Here is a 22,615-nt window from a genome sequence, read left to right as displayed (position 1 = left end):
TGCAGCATTGAGTGATTGAGAATATTTTTACTGGTGATCAGGCCACAGCAGAATGATGTTTTGAGCCCACTCCCATCAGCAACTTCTGATGCAGTGAAGAGATGCAACAGGGCTCTACTTCTGATTGCCTTACTGCAATTGCTGGTGGAAGGGGGTGGAAATGTAATACTGCTTATCTGCAATCACCAATCGTGCCACAATCATGAATACTGAGCACGGCTGAATATGGAACAGTTACAGATCTTTACATCTAATTTATGAATCCCTATATGTTGAAAACCACCCCATCTCAAAGGGGGAAAAACACCTTGAAAGCTCAGCTCTAGTTGTATTATTATTATTAATTATTATTGACACAAAGTCATAGTATGACACAGTAAATGAGATCTATATGATGGATTTCATATTACAAAATCGCAATACCACATGAAAGTGTGATATATGATAGGAATACTTGGGCCATTTGGAAATGGAAATCATTCAACATAACCAGTTTTACACTGGGGTTGTCTTATGAAAATGCATTATTTACAACAGCTTTAAATATATTCAGCATTACTAATGCTACTGATAGTCACTTTACTAACTTCATTTATTTCTGATTATACTGTATTGTCTAAGTCTCTTCCCCAAACATATTACAACCCAGCAACCAACCAACCAACTTGTAACTTATCATTGCCTTTGGTGAAACTGGCTAATGTTCACAAATGTTCAGGCTATATTTATTTTTAATAAAAACATTATTTTAAATGTAACCTGACATTTGTTTCTTGAAACTAAGTGAAAGAGCTGTCTACCTACTGAAAACCAGACCCAGATGCAACAAGCCTTTGACCCAGCATAAAAAAATTACAAAATCACAAGTCAAACACTTCCCAAGTGTTTAAGACTGTGTGATGTATTTTCGGATGATGAGTACAGACCCCAGTAAAGTGGCCTTTTGCAGTGACAGATCGTAATTTTGTCAATGTTTATTGTTTCCAAATGCTGGCTGAGATCTTTTGGCATGGCACCCAGTGTGCCCATCACCACTGGGACTACCTGTACTGGTTTATGCCAGAGCCTTTGCAGTTCAATTTTGAGCTCCTGGTAACGGCTGAGGTTTTCCTGTTGTTTTTCATCAATCTGATTGTCACCTGGGATAGTGACATCAATAATCGAATCTTTTTTCTTTTCCACAATCATGATGTCTGGTGTGTTGTTTTCCAAAATGTTATCGGTCTGGATTCAAAAGTCCCACAGTATCTTTGCGTGCTCATTTTCCACCATCTCTGAATGTTTGTGATCCCGCCAGTTCTTTACTGCTGGGAGGTGGTACTTGTGACATAAGTTCCAATGAATCATTTGGGCCACATAGTTGTGCCTCTGTTTGTAGTCCGTCTGTGCGATTTTCTTACAGCAGCTGAGGATATGATCAATGCTTTTGTCGGTTTCCTTGCACATTCTGCATTTTGGGTCATCAGCTGATTTTTCGATCTTGGCCTGAATTGCCTTTGTCCTGATGGCTTGCTCCTGGGCTGCAAGGATCAGGCCTTCTGTCTCCTTCTTCAGTGACCCATTCGTGAGCCAGAGCCAGGTCTTCTCCTTATCAGCTTTTCCTTCAATTTTGTCAAAGAACTTTCCATGCAATGTTTTGTTGTGCCAGCTGTCAGCTCTAGTTTGTAGTGCGGTTTTCTTGTACTGGGTTTTTGTCTGCTGTGCTTTGAGGAGTTTCTGATTTTTGACTTCAATCAAAGCAGGTTCTTCACTTTCCTTTACATATTCTGCCAGGGCATGTTCTTCTTCTTTGACTGCTTGTTTTACTTGTAAGAGTCCTCTGCCACCTGATCTTCTAGGCAGATATAGTCGGTCAACATCATCATCATCATCATCATCATCATCATCATCATCATCATCATCATCATCATTATTATTATTATTATTATTATTATTATTATTACTACTACTACTACTACTACTTCTTATGTTGCTTCTCCCCCAGGGCTTGGGTTTTGTGAGTGCATTAACACATGCAAATGAAATTTTTTAAAAATTGGAAACTGTAGGAAATTGTACTTGCACCAATTCTAGAATTCATTTTTGATGGTCCTCAAGTTAAATTATACTTCAGGAGTTAGATGGAAGTTAGAATGAACCCATTGATGAATATAAGAGTACAGAAGAAATATATCTGTTTATGCCTAGGTAAACATGAAGCCAACATATCTTTTTCAACAACAAATCAATACCCTATTTTACACTACATATCACAAATATTTCAAAATTAACATCAAATCTATGAGAAGGCGAATATCTCCTTAAAGGTTATAAATGACTTGGTAAAGTAATTACTATATCTTAATGCATGCTAAGCCAATTTGTCTTATATTTCCCCAGTCCAAATATTGTTAAATGATAACTATGCGACTGTAACGAATGAAGCAAAATCCACATCAGTACAGAGAAATAGAGAATAACAGCATAAACAGGGGGGAAAGGATAGAAAAAGGCAACATACTGCATGACATTTTATTTACCTTGGTTTTTCTCAATTGTAAAATTGGGATTGTTCATCATTTCAGGTGGAAGGTTATAAATAAAATAGTGTCCATTTTTCGGATCATCCTTGTCAATGGCTCTCATGGTGTGGATGATCTAGAAACAGGGAGAAAAATATATTTACTTCAATATGGGATACAGTATTTACCAGAACATGTGCTCAGAGGGGAAAGTTGTTCTACAAGTGTTTAAAGAAAGATTAAGCTTAAATCAGTGCCGATTGGTTTCAAATTTTGTCAGCGCCGATTGGTTTCAAATGCTGGCCAACGTCTTTAGGCACTGCATCCAATGCCTTAGCAATAACAACTATTATTATTATTATTATTATTCCTCAATTTTCTCTTCTCAAGGAGACTTAGTAGCTTTATTAATATACATTATTTTACCATCTTTGAATCTTTACTCTATGTCCTTTAATATATGTCTTTTAATTATGTTTTATCTTCTGTATTTTAACTGTTGTAAAGAGGCAGATGATGATGATGATTGTGTAAAGATAAAGGTTTCCCCTGATATTAAGTCTAGTTGTGTCCGACTCTGGGGATTGGTTATCATCTCCATTTCTAAACCAAAGAGCCAGCATTGTCCGTAGACACCTCCAAGGTTATGTGGTCACTGGCATGAATGGATGGAGCACCGTTATTATATCAGTTCAAAATGTGGCATCTGCCTCCACGAAACCCAGACTGTTGGAAGGTATGCAGCACTTGGGTCTTTGAGACATTTTCTTAGTCCCGGGAAATTTTAACAACTCTTTTACATGCAATCTATATATATAAAAGGGTAATGAAATTTCGGCCTAGGACAAAACAACAAAACTACACACCCCAGAAACACTAAACTTGGCAACACAACCCCTCATCCATGCCTCTACGTTCATACAACAAAAAGAAAAGAAAAATAAAATCCTAATTAGAGGGAGAGGAATAATTGTTTTTATCCAATTGCTGCCAGTTAAAAGGCTAAGCTCCGCCCACTTGGTCTCCTAGCAACCCATGCAGCCCAGGGGACAGGCAGAGTTAGGCCTCACTTAGGCCTCTTCCACACTGCCTATAAAATACAGATTATCTGATTTGAACTGGATTATATGGCAGTGTAGACTCAAGGCCCTTCCACACAGCTATATAACCCATTTATAATCTTATATTATCTGCTTTGAACTGGATTATCTTGACTCCACACTGCTATATAATCCACTTCAGTGTGCAGTCGGACACAACTGGACTTAATGTCAGGAGAAAACCTTTACCCTTTACCTTAACTACCACCAATTCCTCAATACTTTATTTCCCATAACTCCATACTTTGCCACAGCAACGTGTGGCCGGGCACAGCTAGTAGAATATAAATTTCTGAACACACAAACAAAAGAAATACATTTCTGACTTTTTACAAATTAGAAGTATTTTTAAAGAAATGTGGGTTCCAAAGATGATGTGTGTGTTGGGGATTGGGGGGCGGGGAGATAAGTGAGGTTTGGAAGCCACATGTTTCTCACACCTGCTGATACTAAATAGAGAGACTCAATGGAATGCGTGCAGCTCTTGGAATTGTGCCATAGTGATCCCATTTAATCTTTTACTGCACTTCCATCAGAAGTTGTTGTTCTCCCTCATCATCACATCCATCTTTGTTTTTATGCACTTGTTTCCACCTCTTTTTTCTTTTTTCAAAAAGAATGATGTTGGATGATGTAGGAAACACCGCTGAGAAAATATCACTTTTGTTGTTTCTCGTTTTCGAGTCAAGAAATTAAGAGTTTGAGTTCCCATAGCAACCTCCTCTTGACTTTGTGTTTACATGCAATGCATATAATAAAACTCTTAACTGTATGAAGCCGTGCCAATGGGAGAAGCAAAGCTTTCTGCCTTGTTGGCTGAGGCGAAGACCTCCTGACTTTTCAGTGCCTCCTCTTCCCACTGTGCTTTTAGGTAAGTCCTATTTCCCTTCCTCTCTTTCAAGTCATTGCTTAATGAATTGATATTATTGCAGTAATTCCTTGACACTTTCTAGTCTGGAGATTACTGGCATGAGAAAATGAAAGGGAGTGGGGCAGTCATGATTGACCCGTCATTATAATGCATTGCTTTTTCTGCCTGAAGTGAATTGCTTGAAAGATCTACATAAGAAAGGGAGGGGAAAAGTTATCATAATTTTTAGAGAATTCACAATCTCAGTATTCTTGTTATTTTCAATGGTTGCAAGTTGCCTTGATCTTTTCAAAAGCACAAAAATAAAATGTCTAGATTAAAGAAGCACAGCAGCTCTTTCTTTGAAAAGCAGATATTTGGGTAAAGGGTGGTTAGAGGCAGCAAACAAAACAAATGTGTGAAAGAGAAGGAGAAAAGAGAAGAAAGAGTGAGATGGCAGAACAGTGGTTTAAAGCAAAAAGTGTCCGTTGATTCTCTACCTTTCAATTTTGCTCCCAGAATTCCACATTATAAAACCTATCCTACAAGGCCTCTCGTGATATCTTTGCTACATGAGGATTGGATTTTATTTATTTTTCATTAGTTATCCAGGAGGAGGCAATAAACATATCTTCAGAGAAAAGGAGGGAAATAATAGGTCTTACTCCCCAATGGTGAAGTGTGTTAATGCACTGAGCTGCTGAACTTGCAGACCAAAAGGTCCCAGGTTCAAATCCCAGGAGCGGAGTGAGCGCCCGCTGTTAGCTCCAGCTCCTGCCAACCTAGCAGTTCGAAAACATGCCAATGTGAGTAGATCAATAGGTACCGTTCTGGCGGGAAAGTAACGGCGCTCCATGCAGTCATGCCGGCCACATGACCTCGGAGGTGTCTACGGACAACGCCGGCTCTTCGGCTTAGAAATGGAGATGAGCACCAACCCTCAGAGTCGGACACGACTGGACTTAACGTCAGGGGAAACCTTTACCTTTTACTTCATTCATTCATTCAGGAATATCCCCTGGCCCAAGACCACCTCCTAATGAGATAAAACCACTCCCAATTGAGAACAGCCTACCTCACTCCAAAAGCAACAGAGCTGTGAAACTGAAATATAACTTTTAATTAATCAGGTGCTTCAAGTCAGGGTTTGCTAGGAAAGGTTTTTTCAGAGGTTTGCCTTTGCCTTCCTCTGATGCTGAGAAAGCGTGACTTGCCCAACGTCACCCAATCATTTATGTTGGGCAAGTCACGCTTTCTCAGCATCAGAGTAAGGCAAAGGCAATCCTCCTCTGAACAAACCTTTCCAATAAAACTCTGACCCGTCAGTTCGCGGCCCCAGTGGCCTAGTGGGTTAAACCTGGGAAGAGCACAGATGAGCTCCCTCTATCAGCTCTAGCTTCATGCGGGAACATGAGAGAAGTCTCCCACAAGGATGGTAAAAGCATCAAAACATCTGGGCATCCCTTGGGCAATGTATAGATGCACCCTGAGTCTCCTTCATTAGATATAACTAGCTGTGCCCAGCCACGCGTCGCTGTGGCAAAGTATGGTGGTATGGGAAATAAAGTATTGAGGTATTGGTGGTAGTTAAGGTAAAGGGTAAAGGTTTTCCCCTGACAGAGCTTAGCCTTCTAACTGGCAGCAATTGGATAAAAACAATTATTCCTCTCCCTCTAATTAGGATTTTATTTTAATTTTATTTTTGTTGTATGTACATAGAGGCATAGATGAGGGGTTGTGCTGCCAAGTTTAGTGTTTCTGGGATGTGTAGTTTTGTTGTTTTGTCCTAGGCCGAAATTTCATTACCCTTTTATATATATAGATAGATTCTTTAAGAAAACTCATTCTGTGAAAACTTTATGCTTTAAACTTTTCTTAATCTCAGTTTCAAAGGTCCTCCAAATTATTTTGCGTACTGATCCAGACCATGGCCCCATCTACTCTGACATATATTTTAGTTTGAAGCTGCATTATATGGCACTGTAGATGAGGCCTGTGTCTTTGTATTTATTCTTTATTGTTTGCTTTTAACCCTTTTCCTTGTTTTTCCCCTTATTGTTCAATCAATGTTCAGCAGAGAAATAAATGAGGGACAATGGTGAGGAAATAAATACAAATGAAACCAACACCAGCAGAAAAGATCTTCTGAAATACTAAAGCTCATTCCACAAATTTAGTTAAGTTCAAAATTTTGTGAGTAATATATTCAGTAGCGGTAGGATGAGAACAGGAAGAGAAAGGAAAACTTGAATATTTTTTCAATTGTGGGTAGACTAAATCATTAATTCATACACACACATACTTTCTGAAACATGGGATATGTACCACAGTGGCACAAATTCAAGAAGGGAGCCCTATATTGACAGCTCCCTCCTTGGCTGTACAGTCTTTTCATACTTTTCCATGCAAAGGAGATGGCAGAATTTCTCCTTATATCCGATCTCTTCTTGATGTAAGGAAGAAAAGTCTTATTGGGAAGTGAGAATTTATGTTAAAGGGTTTGCATAAGGCAACCTCCTTAACCATATTTCAAAACGTAGGCTTTTCAAAATTGCTTGGGCTTTTAGCTAACTTTTTTCCTCTGCATACTAATGTCAATTGGACATGTCTTTTTAAATATGGCATAAATTGCCGTTTTGTTGCCCAGAATTGTCAAATGATGGCAGCCAGCAGTTAAGAAAAAGCTGGCATTGTCTCTTTGTTTTTTGAGTGACGTACCCATCATAGTAAGCTGAACAGACAATCACCCTCCCAACCATCCAGCTAAGAGGAGAGATTGATTGCAAGTCAGCTGTGTACTAAATAACACAGGGTGCATCTACACTGCAGAAGTAATACTGTTTTACATTATTTTAACTGGCCTAAGGGATAAAAGCCTCGTGACTTGAAGGTTGGGTTGCTGACCTGAAGACTGCCAGGTTCGAATCCCACCCAGGGAGAGCGCAGATGAGCTCCCTCTATCAGCTCCAGCTCCATGCGGGGACATGAGAGAAGCCTCCCACAAGGATGGTAAAAACATCAAAAACATCTGGTCGTCCCCTGGGCAACGTCCTTGCAGACGGCCAATTCTCTCACTCCAGAAGCAAACCAGGTTGCTCCTGACACGAAGAAAAAAAAACTGCAATGGCACAATGGAATTCTGTGAGTTGTAATCTGGTGAGGCCCCAGCACTCTTTGGCAGAGAAGGCTAAAGAGCTTGTTAAATAAGGTTCCCCAAACTAAGGCCTGTGGGCCAGATGTGGCCCTCAAACATCATTTGCCCACCCACCAGGGGTGGCTGAACCATTAGACGAATTACGCTTTTGCATATAGCACCCCTCGGGGATTGGGGCGCAGAGAGAGAGAGAGAGAGAGAGAGAGAGAGAGAGAGAGAGAGAGAGAGAGAGAGAGAGAGAAGTGAGCCAGCAAAACCGGTGCAAAACCTTAGCTATAAGTTCTCGGGAGTTTGTATGTAGCTGAATGTAAAGGATCAACTTAGATTGGGAGGAGGGGAGGGGACTTCATCTCTCCTCCATGCAATCGGGATAGAGGAGTCCCAATTCTCCCCGTTTCTCTGCTTTATCAAAATGTTAATCCCCCCATTAGTGTTTCTTTGTATTGACTCTTGTTTTCCAAAGTTCTAATTTGTATTTATTTTACTCTTGGTAACTGAGGGTTGATATATACATCTTATGACCTGATTGGGTTTTTTTTTTGGGGGGGGGGGCAAAATACTGTTCTCTTACCCTTGAAAATTATCTAGGGCCGGCCCTGCCACCCACCTGCCCTGCCCTACACTTTAGACTTAGGATCGCCCTAAGTCTGAAACTACATGAAGGTATAATGGTAAAGGTTTTCCCCTGATGTTAAGTCCAGTCGTGACCAACTCTGGGGGTTGGTGCTCATCTCCATTTCTAAGACGAAGAGCCGGCATTGTCCGTAGACACCTCCAAGGTCATGTGGCCAGCATGACTGCATGGAGTGCCGTTATTAAGTTACACAACAACAATTCTAATTAGTTTGACTATCTCAGCAGCTAGAAGCAGGTCCACACTTCCCGTTGTAATACGGGTAACTTTATGTTGGTTGAAATTGTTCATCATTTTAAATATTGTATTGATCCTTCAAGGAGCCCCGGTGGTGAAGTGCGTTAAAGCACTGAGCTGGAGACCGAAAGGTCCCAGGTTCAAACCCCGGGAGCGGCGGGAGTGGGCGCTGTTAGCTCCAGCTCCTGCCAACCTAGCAGTTCGAAAACATGCCAATGTGAGTAGATCAATAGGTACCGCTCCAGGGGGAAGGTAACAGCGCTCCATGCAGTCATGCCAGCCACATGACCTTGGAGGGGTCTACGGACAACGCTGGCTCTTCAGCTTAGAAATGGAGATGAGCACCAAACCCTAGAGTCAGACATGACTGGACTTAACATCAGGGGAAACCTTTACCTTTACTTTGCTATTGATCCTTCAAGTCTTTTTGCACTACAAATAAAATATCTGCAGTGTGGATAGGAATTCGTTTGTGTGATTTTAAAACTATAATCTGCCCCTCAACAGTCTGAGGGACCATGTACCGGCCCTTTGCTTATAACATTTGAGGACCTATGTTGTAAAACTTCAGTTCCTAGGATTCCATAGCAATGAGCCATGGCAGTTAAATAGTGTCAAACTGCATTAATAAGCTTAGAGTCCTCTCAAACCATGATGATGCAGGTTGATTCTTGGACTGTGGGTAGATTGATGGTTTGGGCAGGGAAGGCATGTATTCTATTTGACTTCTCTTTCTGCAGTCTTCTCTTTTATGAGAATTTCAAAATGGCAGCCTATTACAGATTTGAATTATGGTTGAAAGAATAAGAACATGAAGATGCTCATCAATATATTGAATATAGTCTGCAGAGTGATAAAGAAGATGCTTAGATCAGCTGATTGTACAGTTCCCCATTACGGTGAACTACAGTAGAGTCTCACTTATCCAACATAAATGGGCCGGCAGAACGTTGGATAAGCAAACATGTTGGATAATAAGGAGGGATTAAGGAAAAGCCGATTAAACATCAAATTAGGTTATGGTTTTACAAATTAAGCACCAAAACATCATGTTATACAACAAATTTGACAGAAAAAGTAGTTCAATACGAAATAATGCTATGTAGTAATTACTGTATTTACAAATTTAGCACCAAAATATCATGATTTATTGAAAACATCGACTACAAAAATGCATTGTATAATCCAGAACGTTGGATAAGCAAGTGTTGGATAAGTGAGACTCTACTGTATATCATGTTTTTTGTTAAACACGAATGTCATTGTTAGCAAATTGTCAAATTCATTGCTTTCCCATGTATAAAATGAATGAAATATAGAAAAATCAGAAAATATCATCTAGAATTTTTGCAGCTAATTTTGATTTTAGAACTAAATTCAGACTCAGTCTACAGGTTGTCTTGGTTAGTGGTAACAGCATGCAGAAAGAATGAACATTAGTCACCCTATTTTCTTCTTAAACTACTGATTTGCAAATTTGGCTCATTAATACCTTATCATATCAAATAATGTATTCCTCTAGTAGGAGAAATTAAAAACAAGGAAGGCCTAGGGAAGAGGAAATGAATGCTTTAGCAATGTTGAAAATTGCGGAAAGAATGCCAAATACCAAGTGACATGCTTTTTCAGCAGATCAGAGTTTCACATTCTGCTGTTATGGGCTGCAAATAAAGGCAAGAAGAATTCATCTGGCAACGTTATACATCAACAGTTTTTAATGCATTCTGTCACATCACCAGCAGCCGTGGTTGCCACTCTCAATTATATCAGGGCCCAAAATAGAACACGTGGAGAAATGAACTGCGTTAGGTGGTTCGCTCAGGATATTTACAGACTGCAAATAAGGTTGTCTAAGAGGTTGAGATGTAATCATCTCCCTTGAGCTGATTCAAACTTAATTTAACTTAGCTTTAAGTTAACTGGCAATTGTGTAAATGTATTCAGATAGTAGAAAACAACTGCATACTTTCTTCATATCTGTTTGGTAGAGATGTAACTCAAAAGGATCAGGAGAATTCAGATATAGACTATAGGGGAGCATTTCGATTTTATAGGTTATTTTCTGTGCATTTTACACTTGTATATGGAAATTTGAATTATCCCATCCATATTCTTGATATTTCTCGGTATTCAGCATTACAATCCCTGCACCCCAACCTCCTTTAAATACAGCATTAGATGGGCACTGGCAGATAGAATTTGATATTGTACCCAAGTCCCAAGTGGGTCATTTATTTATTTATTTATTTATTTATTTACAGTATTTATATTCCACCCTTCTCACCCCGAAGGGGACTCAGGGCGGATCACATTATACACACATAGGGCAAACATTTAATGCCCATAAACACATCGAACCAAGACAGAGACAGACAGACAGACACAGAGGCAATTTAACCTTCTCTTGAGGGGATGTTCGATTCTGGCCACAGGGGGGAGCAGCTGCTTCATCATCCACTCTGACAGCACTTCCTTACTTCCTCATTCCAACGTTGTAAATTAGTTAAACTTTCCTCCCCACTTTTATAAGTGGTACCTTATTTCCTACTTGATAGATGTAACTATCTTTCGGGTTGCTAGGTCAGCAACGAGCAGGGGCTATATTTTATTTTTAATTGACGGGTATCACCCCGCCAGGGGCTGGCCTCGAACTCATGACGTCATGGTCAGAGTGATTTATTGCAGCAGCTGCTTACCAGCCTGCGCCACAGCCCGGCCCCACAATGATGGTCATGCCTGTCCATCGTGTAAACACTGCTAAATAATAGCATCAGATGGCAGAAGAGCAAAGAGGATATAGCTAATCATCAGAAAAGAGAAAATTAGGTTTTCAGCTTCTCCCCATAACCATACACAATTTTACATTGTGTATGATATACTGAAAAATAAGAACCTCTTCCTACTATGCTAACTCTTATAAAGGAGAAATATAGTTGATATTTAACTTTACCTTTTCCAGTTTTAATTGTATTTTAGATTATAGGTTTTCAATTACCCTAAAGCAATGGTTATTATAATAGGCTATATGCTTCAAGTCCTATGTGGTGGAATAATCCAAAATTAATACCTAGGAAATAACTACATTTCCATGATTTCAGAATGCCCTCTGTGAACTACCTCCTTTTCACCCCTTCTCCTTTGATTTCCCTGTTTATCTGGCCTTAATCGGTGAGCAACCAAGAGCAAAAGAGCAGTGAATAGAGGCTGAAGTGCCATTTCTTTGCTCCAACTTTTACTCACTTACATAGAAGGAAGAGTTTAACAGACATTCATAACAGAGGCAGGCAATATGAAATACTTTTTCAGGTATCTGAAGGGCTATTATGTTGATGAAGGATTCTTTTCTCCTAAACATTTGGAGCAGCTTACAGATGATAAGTGCTGTTTGGCGGTAGAGCAGATTGCTTCAGAAAGTGGTGAACTCTTCCGTGCTGGAGACTTTGAAACAGAGACTGAACAGTTATTTGTCAGAAATGTTTCAGATGTGCATTTCCTGCTTCATTAGAAAACCAGATGAACCTTTTGGTACTGTATGACTTTCCAGTTCTACTAATTCTTTAATTCCATGAAAAGCAGGTCTAAAGTTGTGATTGTGGGGCAAGTAGTGATCTCTTTATGGATTATATTCAAGTCCATATTGTCATTATGGATATTGGTCCTATTAATTTGCTCGGAGACACATCTCACTGATCTTGTTCCTCAGTGGCTCAAATAGGTAGTGTCTACTATTCAAAATGCTATTTTGTTTTGTTTTTCAGATAACTGGGTAACTAGGGCAAGAAGTTGTGGAAATTACTGCTGGAAGGTGAAAACATGGATTGTCTGCAGCAGTCAAATCCTGCCATACATAGGTTCTTGTACATGCCCACAATAAGAAACAAATTCTAACACTATTATCAGGTAAGCTGCTTTGGTAAATGGTGAATTTAATGCCAAACACCCACGAGGCACAAGAATAGCTGGATTAACAACTCTAGTGTCATGCTGTCAACTGCTGTTTATTTAAATTAAAATGTCACTACCCAGAATAAATTAGGTAGCTACAAAGCCATGGATTTCCGTCACTCAGTGTCTTCACAAGCAGGATAATAGAAAACAAGTCCATTTCATTTCTACCGTACTGCTTCCTGACAGATTAGTTTCTTTTGCATTGATGCAGCCTGAAATTGATGTCTTCTTTAATTGATGGCCAAAGCAGATCTTGGATAAGAATCTGAGCCTGGCCAATATCACACCTCCAAAACACATGCCCTCAATTATTGCAGGAATAATCCAGAGCAGAAATGCTTTGAACTGGTCCAGGTGGCTTCGGAGTCCACACGCTTGGTGCTCAATCCAGATCAGTGCACAGTACAACCAGGCAAAAAACCATTATCACATTATCTTCCTTGTCATCATCACCACTGTCCTGCTCCTTCTCCCTGATTGCATAAGACACCTGTGACAGCTAGGAGTTTTCTTAGAGCTCTATGACCATCCACAGTAGTGATGGCAACATGAGTCCACTTGACCCTCTTTCTCTGCACAGACGACTGCAGGAAAAAGGGAATGGCTGTGGCAGTAGATATCCAGGAAGACCTTGGACATCTTCTCACAAGCCACAGTCCATACTGTCTGACTAACTCTCTATCCTACTATTTTCCAGTCTCAACCTTCTTTATAGGCAAGTGCACACTGAAAGGAGATGTAATACATTTTGTTTATGTGACGGCGCGAGTGGCGCCATCTATATGTCGAACTGTAACTTGCAAATTTGAATGGTATCATGCCTGATTTTGCCTTTACCCTGTATATGTAGTTGGATTGATTTGTTATTTATAGCTGTCAATCAATGTTGTTTGTACCAGTTATATTGCTCCCTCAGCTCAATTGTTTGACTCCACCGTTTCCTGCAGTGGGTCAGTGTTTCCTTTTTCATTCCACCATCAAGCTTTCTATCAGATAGACGTGAGCGAGAGACTTGGCTCTAAAAGCCCTTGATTAAGTTACCTCTCAGCACCAATTCTGAGGTTCTTACCCTTGAGACTTATGCTTCATGTTCAGGGCCAACCTGGACGACGTTGAGGAGTCTCAAGCACCTTCAAATCAGTTCTCTGGCATTAGAGGAAGACTGTGTCTGCAAACATAGGCCATTTGGACTGAGGCTGAGGATTGCTCCAGCATTCACAGCCATTGAGAAAGAGGGACCTGGAAAAGCTTCTCAGCTGCAGAGCTCCTTGGATTTAAGACAACCAAAGACTGTAATGTATATTTTCCTTTACACACTTTGAAACTTCCAGCTTTTTGCCTTAAAGGGATAACCTTTTGTCAACAATAAAACCAGTTTTGAGTTATCTACAGTGTTTTGGTCCTTGGGAGTTCGAGCTTCCCTAAAGGAGGGCAAGAAGCAATCCCCTGGGGAAAGATGTCACGTCCAAGCCTCTTTTGCTAAGAGTTATAGCCCCAGGCGCGAGGGCACAGTTTAAACTAGACATGATACCAAATGGAGAATCAAATCCCCCCCACCCACCCATGAATCTGTGCAGGCTCTAAGATCTGCCAGAGAAGCTCTCCTCACACTTCCACCATGGTCACAAGTGCAGATGGTGGCAACAAGGGAAAGAGCCTTCTTGATGGCAGCCCCTGTCACCCTCTCCAGGAAAATTAGGCAAGCTCCCACACTGTCCTCCTCTTGTAGGGATTTGAAAGCCTGGATGTTCCACCAAATTTTGAGAATGATTAATCCCTAGGCCCAGTCCCTAGTTAATCCAGATAGCACCCTGTCCTCTAACGTAACCCTTAACCCTTTCCTACCTTTTCCTATGGCACACAGTTAACAGAAGAATTGATCAGCAACTGAACAAGAGGTTTGGGGAGAATTCACAATGATTTACAAGAGTTGCACTTAACCTACATCCAGAGAGCACTGTTAACCCAACCAACGATGGATCTGGACCAAACTTGCCATGGATAATGGGACTTGCAGTACCTTCACTGATGCTGTGAGACCAAACTTGGCACAGAGATGCCCCATGCCCAACTGAACATACTGCAGGGATTAGTTGGAATGGACCTTGATTTTGGGAGTTATAGTTCATCTGCATCCAGAAAGCAGCTGACATCAGATCTGGAACAAACTTGGCATACAGACCCAACTGTGCACACGGACCTGGTTTGGGGGTTATTGACTTCGGACCTGGGAGTTATCGTTTACCCTTATCCAGAGAGCCCTGAACGTAGCCGACGAAGGATCTGGACTAAGGGTTGTTGTATGTCTTTCGGGCTGTGTGGCCATGTTCCAGAAGCATTCTCTCCTGACGTTTCACCCACATCTATGGCAAGCATCCTCAGAGGTTGTGAGGTATGGAGAAAACTAAGCAAAGAGGTTAATATATATCTGTGGAAAGTCTAGGGTGAGAGAGGTCAGTGTGAATGTTGTGTAGTTAATCACTTTAATTAGCATTGAAAAGCTTATCTGCTGTCTTCTTCCTGCCTCTGGGGCATCCTTTGTTTAGAGTCGTTAACTGCCCTTGGTTGATTCATGTCTGGAAATCCTCTGTTTTCAGAGTATTGCTTTTTATTTACTGTTCTGATTTTTGAGTGATCACTTTGAGTAATCACTTTGAGTAAAGTGATTAACTACACAACATTCACACTGACCTCTCTCACCCTAGACTTTCCACAGATATATATTAACCTCTTTGCTTAGTTTTCTCCATACCTCACAACCTCTGAGGATGCCTGCCATAGATGTGGGCGAAACATCAGGAGAGAATGCTTCTGGAACATGGCCACACAGCCTGAAAGACATACAACAACCCTGTGATCCCGGCCATGAAAGCCTTCGACAACAGATCTGGACTAAACTTGGCACACAGATGCAATATGACCAACTGTGAATACTGGCAGGGTTTGGGGGTGTTTGCCCTGGGAATCTGAAGTTGTAGTTCATTCACTCTTATCCAGACAGCACTGAACCCAGCCAATGACGGATCTGGATCAAACTTCGATGATATTATCTAACATCCCAAAACAAACAATGCCTTCTTCTACTAACCCGGGCACCACATGGTCCCCAAGCTAGTAATCTATTAAAAAAGGAAAATAATAAAAAAATATTATTCTTCATGTATGAAAGGTTGAAAGGTATGCATGCGAGGAGCCTTTGCATATACAGCCTGTTGAGTGAGCTAGTTCTTCTAATGGGTGGCCAAATTGCTAACTAGGGCAGCATGTGCGACTTCAAAGTCATTTCAAATACTTTTGCAAGCAATCACATTAGTTTTCTGGCAAAACCAGTCTTTTCATTCCTGGAAGCCTCTACGTGTGGTGGAAAGAGGAGGGAGGGGATGGAAGCAGAGATAGAGTAAGAGGAAGAATTGGCACTGAGACAGAGGAGCACAGAGAGAGAAAAATGGCTATTCCTCCTTGCTTCTGTCTTGCAAGTTGTTGTAAGTTGATGCTGTAAAGGCTGAACTAGAGATATGCACACAACCCTCTCTAACAGTTATAGCAACCAATCACTATACTAGCTATAACACACACACACACACACACACACACACACACACACACACACACACACAAATACACTGGAATAAGGGAATAAGAGAAAAAGGCATGCTGCATTATCAGGCCTATGTCCCCCATTACCACCCCCGGTACTTCAGATAAATGTTGCTTTTTAAAAACACTACTCACAGAATTGACTGAGTTAGAAAGGATTGTAATCCAATGCCAAAAATGTGGTTTTGTCCCTATATTTAAAATCTGGAAACTTTATCTGGAACTATCTCTACTAGCCTTGAAAGAATGATATTGGACACCTGACCAGGCAAAGGAAATCTATAGTGTTCCAGATGTTCTAAGGTCATAATGCTCATCATTGCTCACCTTTGATTATACTAAATAGTCTTGAAGAGATGCAGAATCCACAAACAATTGGAGAACCACACATTTTTCAACTTGCCTAGGGTGCCTAGATTTTTCAACTTGCCTAGATTTTGTACAACTGCTAATGATAGGAACTTTTGAGAACTTGTTCTTAGAGGATGATGCAATGGCCTGATTTAACAAAGGTTCCTATATTCAGTTTCTCACTGAATCAAGAGAAAGGTATGACTCACAAATAACATTGTGGTAACTGAGAGATTTAAGAGAAAATTAGACATTGTGGACAACATAGAGATATTTACTTTTCCGGTTTTTCCATTTTCACACAAATATGCTTCGTTCCCGGATGCAAGTTCAGGAGCGTTGTCATTTACATCAAGAACTTTGATAGCAACAGGCACTCGAGAAATTTGACTGGGGTTTCCTAAGAAAAGAAAAACACAGCATGGGAAAAAAGAGAGGTAAGCACACTTCATTTCATACTAATGACATAGAGAACCCAAGGCAGATAGGCATTTGCTGAAACCTTGCTGTGCCTTTTCTGCTACCGATAATTGGGCTGTTTTATCCAAAAGCATAGTAGAGGGAGGGGGAGGAGATAAAGAAGAATGGGCAGCATTTCACAAAAGGAAGACAACAAATAAGTCCTTATGGCAAACAGCATTTGCTAGAGATTAACTTGATGAAGATTTGCTTGGACCAAACTGGAAGGTTATTTATGTATTTATTCCTGATGAAGTTAGCATTGTTTTCAAGATAAAGGGCACTCTGCATGGGGAACAGAGGCTGTGGACAACTAAGATTTATTTATTTCCTTATCTTTGCCATTTTACTCTGTTAGCCAGCCTGACCGCATATCTATTGTTTCAGTTTGGCAGAACATAGAAAGTAAGGAAGGGAAAAGGGGATTGGGTAAAAAAAAACTCCAAAATAATTCACCAGAAGTATCTTTCTTCTTTTCTTTTGTGCTTTTTATTAATTTTTAAACAGATAGCATGTCTACACAGGTAACTTAGATCAGATGACACCTGGATCAGCTGCATGCAGCTGATAAACAAAAGTTGGAAGATTGTCTGAACTCAGAATAACCACCGACTTTGGTTAAAGCACTGAGGTGGAGACCGAAAGGTCCCAATTTCAAATCCCGGGAGCAGTTCGAGCGGCTGCTGTTAGCTCCAGCTCCTGCCAACCTAGCAGTTCGAAAACATGCCAATGTGAGTAGATCAATAGGTACCGCTCTGGTGGGAAGGTAACGGCGCTCCATGCAGTCATGCTGGCCACATGACCTTGGAGGTGTCTACGGACAACGCTGGCTCTTCGGCTTAGAAATGGAGATGAGCACCAACCCCCAGAGTCAGACATGACTGGACTTAACGTCAGGGGAAACCTTTACCTTGGGCTCGTCTGAACAGAACTGGCCACAATTGTTTTCACTGTCATCCTGTGTTTCCATAGCGGCCCAGAGACATGGGATAGCAGCGACTGTCCCTTCTCCCCCCCCCCCCTCAAAAAATAAGAATTTCATGGAAAACAATAGTGGGGAACTCTGTCAGGTCTGAAGGGTTAATCTTCATCCTCTGAGTTCTTCGAAGAGATACACAGAGCCCATCTAAATGGGCTTTACGAGTTGGCCTGAGGATGAATGAACTTCATGGTATTCACATAGCTTAATGGAACCTTCTTCTGTATCAAAAATAAATTGTAACATACTCTGGAGCCAGGCCCAGTTCTTCATTGAAGCCCATGAAGCCGCCGCTTCGGGTGCAGCCCTTCCTGGGTGCACTCGAAGCGGCGGCGGTGGGTGGCGGCAGCAGCATCTCACGAAATCTTGCAAGAATACAAAATACTTCCTTGTTCCGCGGAGAGCAACCCAATGGTTGCCGCTGCCAGTAAGTTTGGGATGAGGGGGCTAATTTGGGGGGGGGGGGGCGTGGCCCTAGGTTTGCTTACATACTAAGAAAACCTAGGGCCGCTCCTGTCTGAAGCTCCAGAGGTTTTCTCTGCTTTGGCCCAGTGTAAACAGTTGGACCATTTTCTATTAAGAAGCAGCCATGCCTGTTCACAATGCCACCCACTTTCCCTGGGCTCAGGCACCTCAAGGGTAGGGGATGGCATTCATCTTGCCCCCTTCAGTCTGGGGTTTGTGGTGACCACTGCACACCAAAATAGCAGTAGTCACTTTTCAGCCACTTCTATTAAAATAGCCAGAGCAACAAAACAACTGGAATAAGAAAAAGAGAAAGAGGGAATGGTTATTTTTCTCTCCTCCCCCTCCCTTGCCCTTTTTCTCATGCCATCATGACAGGTGCCAAGTGGTGACTACCATTGTTTTTATGCCCAGTGGGTACAGCAAAGCCCACAACAATGCCAGTGCCAGTGCTGCTAGGCTGTATGGTCACCACCTTGGCAGCTCTAGTAAAAACAGCTAGGGCAACAAAGCAATTCAAATAAAAAAGGGGCATGCAGTGCAGGTGCTCAACAGTTGCTGCTGAAAATGGAAAACAAGAACATTCAACTTTGATCAGCAGCTGGATGTTTCAGATATTAAGATTGATTTTGATTTAGAAGTGCCTGGCAAAAGGCCAAAGGGATGACTGAAGTAATTCTGGCTGAACACATTGCACAATTACTACTACTACTACTACTACTACTACTACAGTAGAGTCTTGCTTATCCAACGTAAACGGGCCGGCAGAATGTTGGATAAGCGAATATGTTGGATAATAAGGAGGCATTAAGGAAAAGCCTATTAAACAACAAATTAGGTTATGATTTTACAAATTAAGCACCAAAACATTATGTTATACAACAAATTTGACAGAAAAAGTAGTTCAGTACACAGTAATGCTATGTAGTAATTACTGTATTTACGAACTTAGCACCAAAATATCACGATGTATTGAAAACATTGACTACAAAAATGCGTTGGATAAGCGAGTGTTGGATAAGTGAGACTCTACTGTACTCCGCTTTATCTCCCCCAAAAGGGGACTCAAAGTGGCTTAACATAAAACCATCAGCATAACCATTTAAAATATACAAATATACAAACATTATAAAACAGGATTCAATGTAAACAGTATTTAAAAATTCCCAAATAAAAACCATTAAAACAAATCGAAAGTTAAAAACTACAACACCCCCTAATCTGAAGACTGCTGCATACATCTTGATCAGTCACATGACCGGGTGAAATGGCACCAACAAACCAGTAAAGTGGATTCGCCATCAAGCAGGACAAACGCTGAAGTAAAAGAAGGACATTTCATACATAGATGCACTCCACTGAGTTCATTTCCAACAGACCTCTGAAGATGCCGGCACAGATGCAGGTGAAACTTCAGGAGAGAATGCTACTGGAACATAGCCATACAACCCAAAAATCTCACAACAACCCAACTTTTATCAGGTCTGAATGGATTCTATCAGGCTTCACTGATACTTTACAAACTAGGTTGAAGGAAACTGTACTCAAACAGCAACTGGAGTAGTGTCATGTACATTATTTCTCCCATCTACACTTAAGCACCGTTACAAGACTCTAGTTAGAATGGAAATATTCTATGTCAAGCCTGTTTTGTGGAAGTTAGAGATACACCACTAGTTGTAAGCAAATACACAAAAAGCATGTACAATTGTGTTTGTGTTCTGCTTTTGGACTTCCCATCAGCATCAGCTAGGCTTCTGTGAGAATATAAGGCTGATGGAATGCCTTCAGTCCAATCTAGCACATCCTGCTGTTAGGTTGTCTGGCATTGCAGGGTTTTTGTGCAGCATCTGATGTTGCACTCTTTTTAAAATGAGAAACATGGAAAATATGGGCTCCCTTCAGGCCTGTAGCGAGGCGGGGGGGGGGGGGGTTAGGGGTTCAACCCCCCCCTGAAATTTTTCAAGTTATAAAAAAAATCTCGTTTACTCATGAATTTTAACTGGTTAACCAAATCCCCATGCTAAGTCTATGAGATGCAAAACATTAAGAGTCCCTCCAGGCACTATCTCAAGCAGATATTGACAGGTTTGTAGTGGGGAGGGGTATGTGCTAGGGGTTCAACCCCCCCCCCCCCCCCCGAAATTTTCAAAACCCCTCCCGATTTTTTTTTCTGGCTACGGCCCTGGCTCCCTTACTGAGTTACAACTTGTCTGTGTAAACCTCTCATCTATTCCAGAGAGTTCCAAAGAAAGAGCCAAATAATTTGACTTACTGGGTTTTCAGCTACTACCGTGTTTCCCAGGGTTACCTCGGTGAAGAGCCCACTCGAGCACATCTGAATGCAGGCCCGCTCTGAAATATTCCAATTTGGTGGTTCCGACCAGTCTCTATTCCTTCCAGCCACCACTTTGAACTCTAGGGCATAGTCCAACACTGTCTTGCTTCCCTGGTATATTCGTTTCAGCCAAACTTTCACTCTCTCCTCCACCAGCGGGTCCTCAAACCTCTCTCAGAGAGCTCCCAGGAAATCATCAAAGCATCTCAGCTTGGGGGCACTGGTATCATACATCTGCATTAGCCAGCTTGCAGCTGCTTCCTTCAGATTTGCCCCCACGGTGTGGATTTTTGCACTTTCCGAAGGGAAAAAGTCGCCATAGTCCTCCATGTAGTGTCTTACATTGGTGATGAAGTAAGATAACTGCTTCAGATCCCCATTGAACTTTACGCGAAATTTTCCCTTACCTGGTGCCATCTGGCTGCTCCCCGACAAGCACGTTGGGAAAGCTGATGCCCCTTGCCACTGTAGGTCATCCTCAACATACATGAACCCTACTCAGCCAGATGGGGATGAACATGATACCTCTCATGGGTTGGGTTCTCCTTTGTTCTCTCTGCTTGGCCACCACCATCCAGGATGCTGTCAGTTCTCATCGCATCAAATCCATCTGATGAGAGAACATCTCCAGCATCCTCTCCATCACATCCATCTTCCGCTCTAGTCTCCTGGGCTCTGGGGACTTGTTTCTGGCCCGCTCCGGGTCGTTCCTCCATTTGAATCTTCCATCTCACCATTACTCCTCTTCCCGTGGGCAGCTGGGTGGAAGTTAGTGGTCTCCACGATGGTTCCAATGGTTCTGCTCCGTCCTCACTCATCATGGGCGATGAGTTCCCTTCGTCCTCCGAATCTCCAGCAGCCCGTGGGTTCATCGGGGAGTAAAGGCTCCAGCACATCATCGCCCCCAATGGAGTTCATGATGCTCTCACCAGCAAGAGTGCTCTTTACAGGATGAGCAGTTCAGGGAATAGTAGCTTAATGTCAGTCCTTGGAAGCTATGGGACACAAGCAGGCTCACACAGACAATTCCGTGGAAACACTTTATTGATATCCTTCTTGCCAAGATGAAAACAAAGCTACTACTAACTGAGATCCGCCCAAACCCAGCATATCAACTACTTCTCCCCGGGCCCCCCTTCCACGTTCGCACCTATCTATCGACATTCTTTTCCCAGGCTCGAAGGCCAGAGCATGTCACAAATCAATCCTCCCAGACAGATGGCTCTTATCAGTTAGACCATTCCCCTCCCAATTAACTCTTGCAGGATGGGAACAGTTCAGCTTGACACTCATTTTTAGAGCTATCATGATAAAACTTGCTATAATTGTACCACACTTTTCCCCCATTAGTCCAGCAAGTTTCAGAATATTACACTTATCCACTAATATTTTTTTTGGAAATTTTAAATTAAAAAAAACAATATATTTCTTTTAAAAGAACTACAAGAGCTATCTACTTGAATTTTATACATAATGCACAAGATAACTAGGACATCAATCCCACCAAGTTTCCAAAAAAAATCAAACATCTAATGTCTTTTTGGGGGGATTTTTAAAAGTTTAGACAAAAACATTTGTTTCCCCAAAAGCCACAATAGCCATCTCCTTGAATGTCTTTCTAACAGTGTGTCTATATAACACAAAATTAACCACATAACTTCAACTTAGCACAGATTTATACTATCACTTATTTTAGCCCACTTTACAGATTCGATAACTGTATTATTAGACTGACTCTAAACGGTTGGCTGCTGAGGCCCTCATTGGGGATTTCTGATATTGAGCACTGCATTCTGGGAAATGTAGGGTCTTTTGAATTCTCTGCCACAGGGAGCCTTGCCCCCCCCAACTACATTTCCCAGAATCCTGTGTTCTTAGTCTCCTGCCCAGCTAAGCTAGTCGTTCCTCAGCTGACATCCTTACGGTGACCGGCAAGAAATCTAAAGCAATTTAAACACTAGCAATGGCCTTTTTTGGCTTTGCCAAAGTTGCTTAATGTTTA

At 41.5% G+C, this 22,615-nt stretch overlaps 1 protein-coding gene and 1 long non-coding RNA gene across 6 annotated transcripts in view; one reads left to right on the top strand and one right to left on the bottom strand.

Moving 5' to 3' along the window:
- The window catches only part of cdh8 (cadherin 8), a 342,332-nt gene that overhangs the window by 36,165 nt on the left and 283,552 nt on the right, over positions 1–22,615 (bottom strand). For 3 of the 5 annotated variants that reach the window (XM_062961879.1, XM_062961880.1, XR_506715.3), the window contains 2 exons: positions 16,651–16,772; positions 2,520–2,637 (listed from right to left, as the gene is read on the bottom strand). In XM_062961879.1, the coding sequence (XP_062817949.1) occupies positions 2,520–2,637; positions 16,651–16,772 (240 nt within the window). Of the gene's footprint in view, positions 1–2,519; positions 2,638–16,650; positions 16,773–22,615 lie in introns of those variants that run through there. The other 2 variants (XR_010000603.1, XM_062961881.1) reach the window with 1 other exon arrangement.
- LOC134293662 (uncharacterized) lies at positions 4,149–12,369 on the top strand. The gene is made up of 2 exons (XR_010000606.1): positions 4,149–4,472; positions 12,235–12,369. It is a non-coding gene; the product is annotated as an uncharacterized LOC134293662 (long non-coding RNA).

This window comes from Anolis carolinensis, unplaced genomic scaffold (genome assembly GCF_035594765.1).
Source record: "Anolis carolinensis isolate JA03-04 unplaced genomic scaffold, rAnoCar3.1.pri scaffold_9, whole genome shotgun sequence".
Lineage (NCBI taxonomy): Eukaryota > Metazoa > Chordata > Lepidosauria > Squamata > Dactyloidae > Anolis > Anolis carolinensis.
This window is presented reverse-complemented; position numbering and strand designations above follow the sequence as displayed.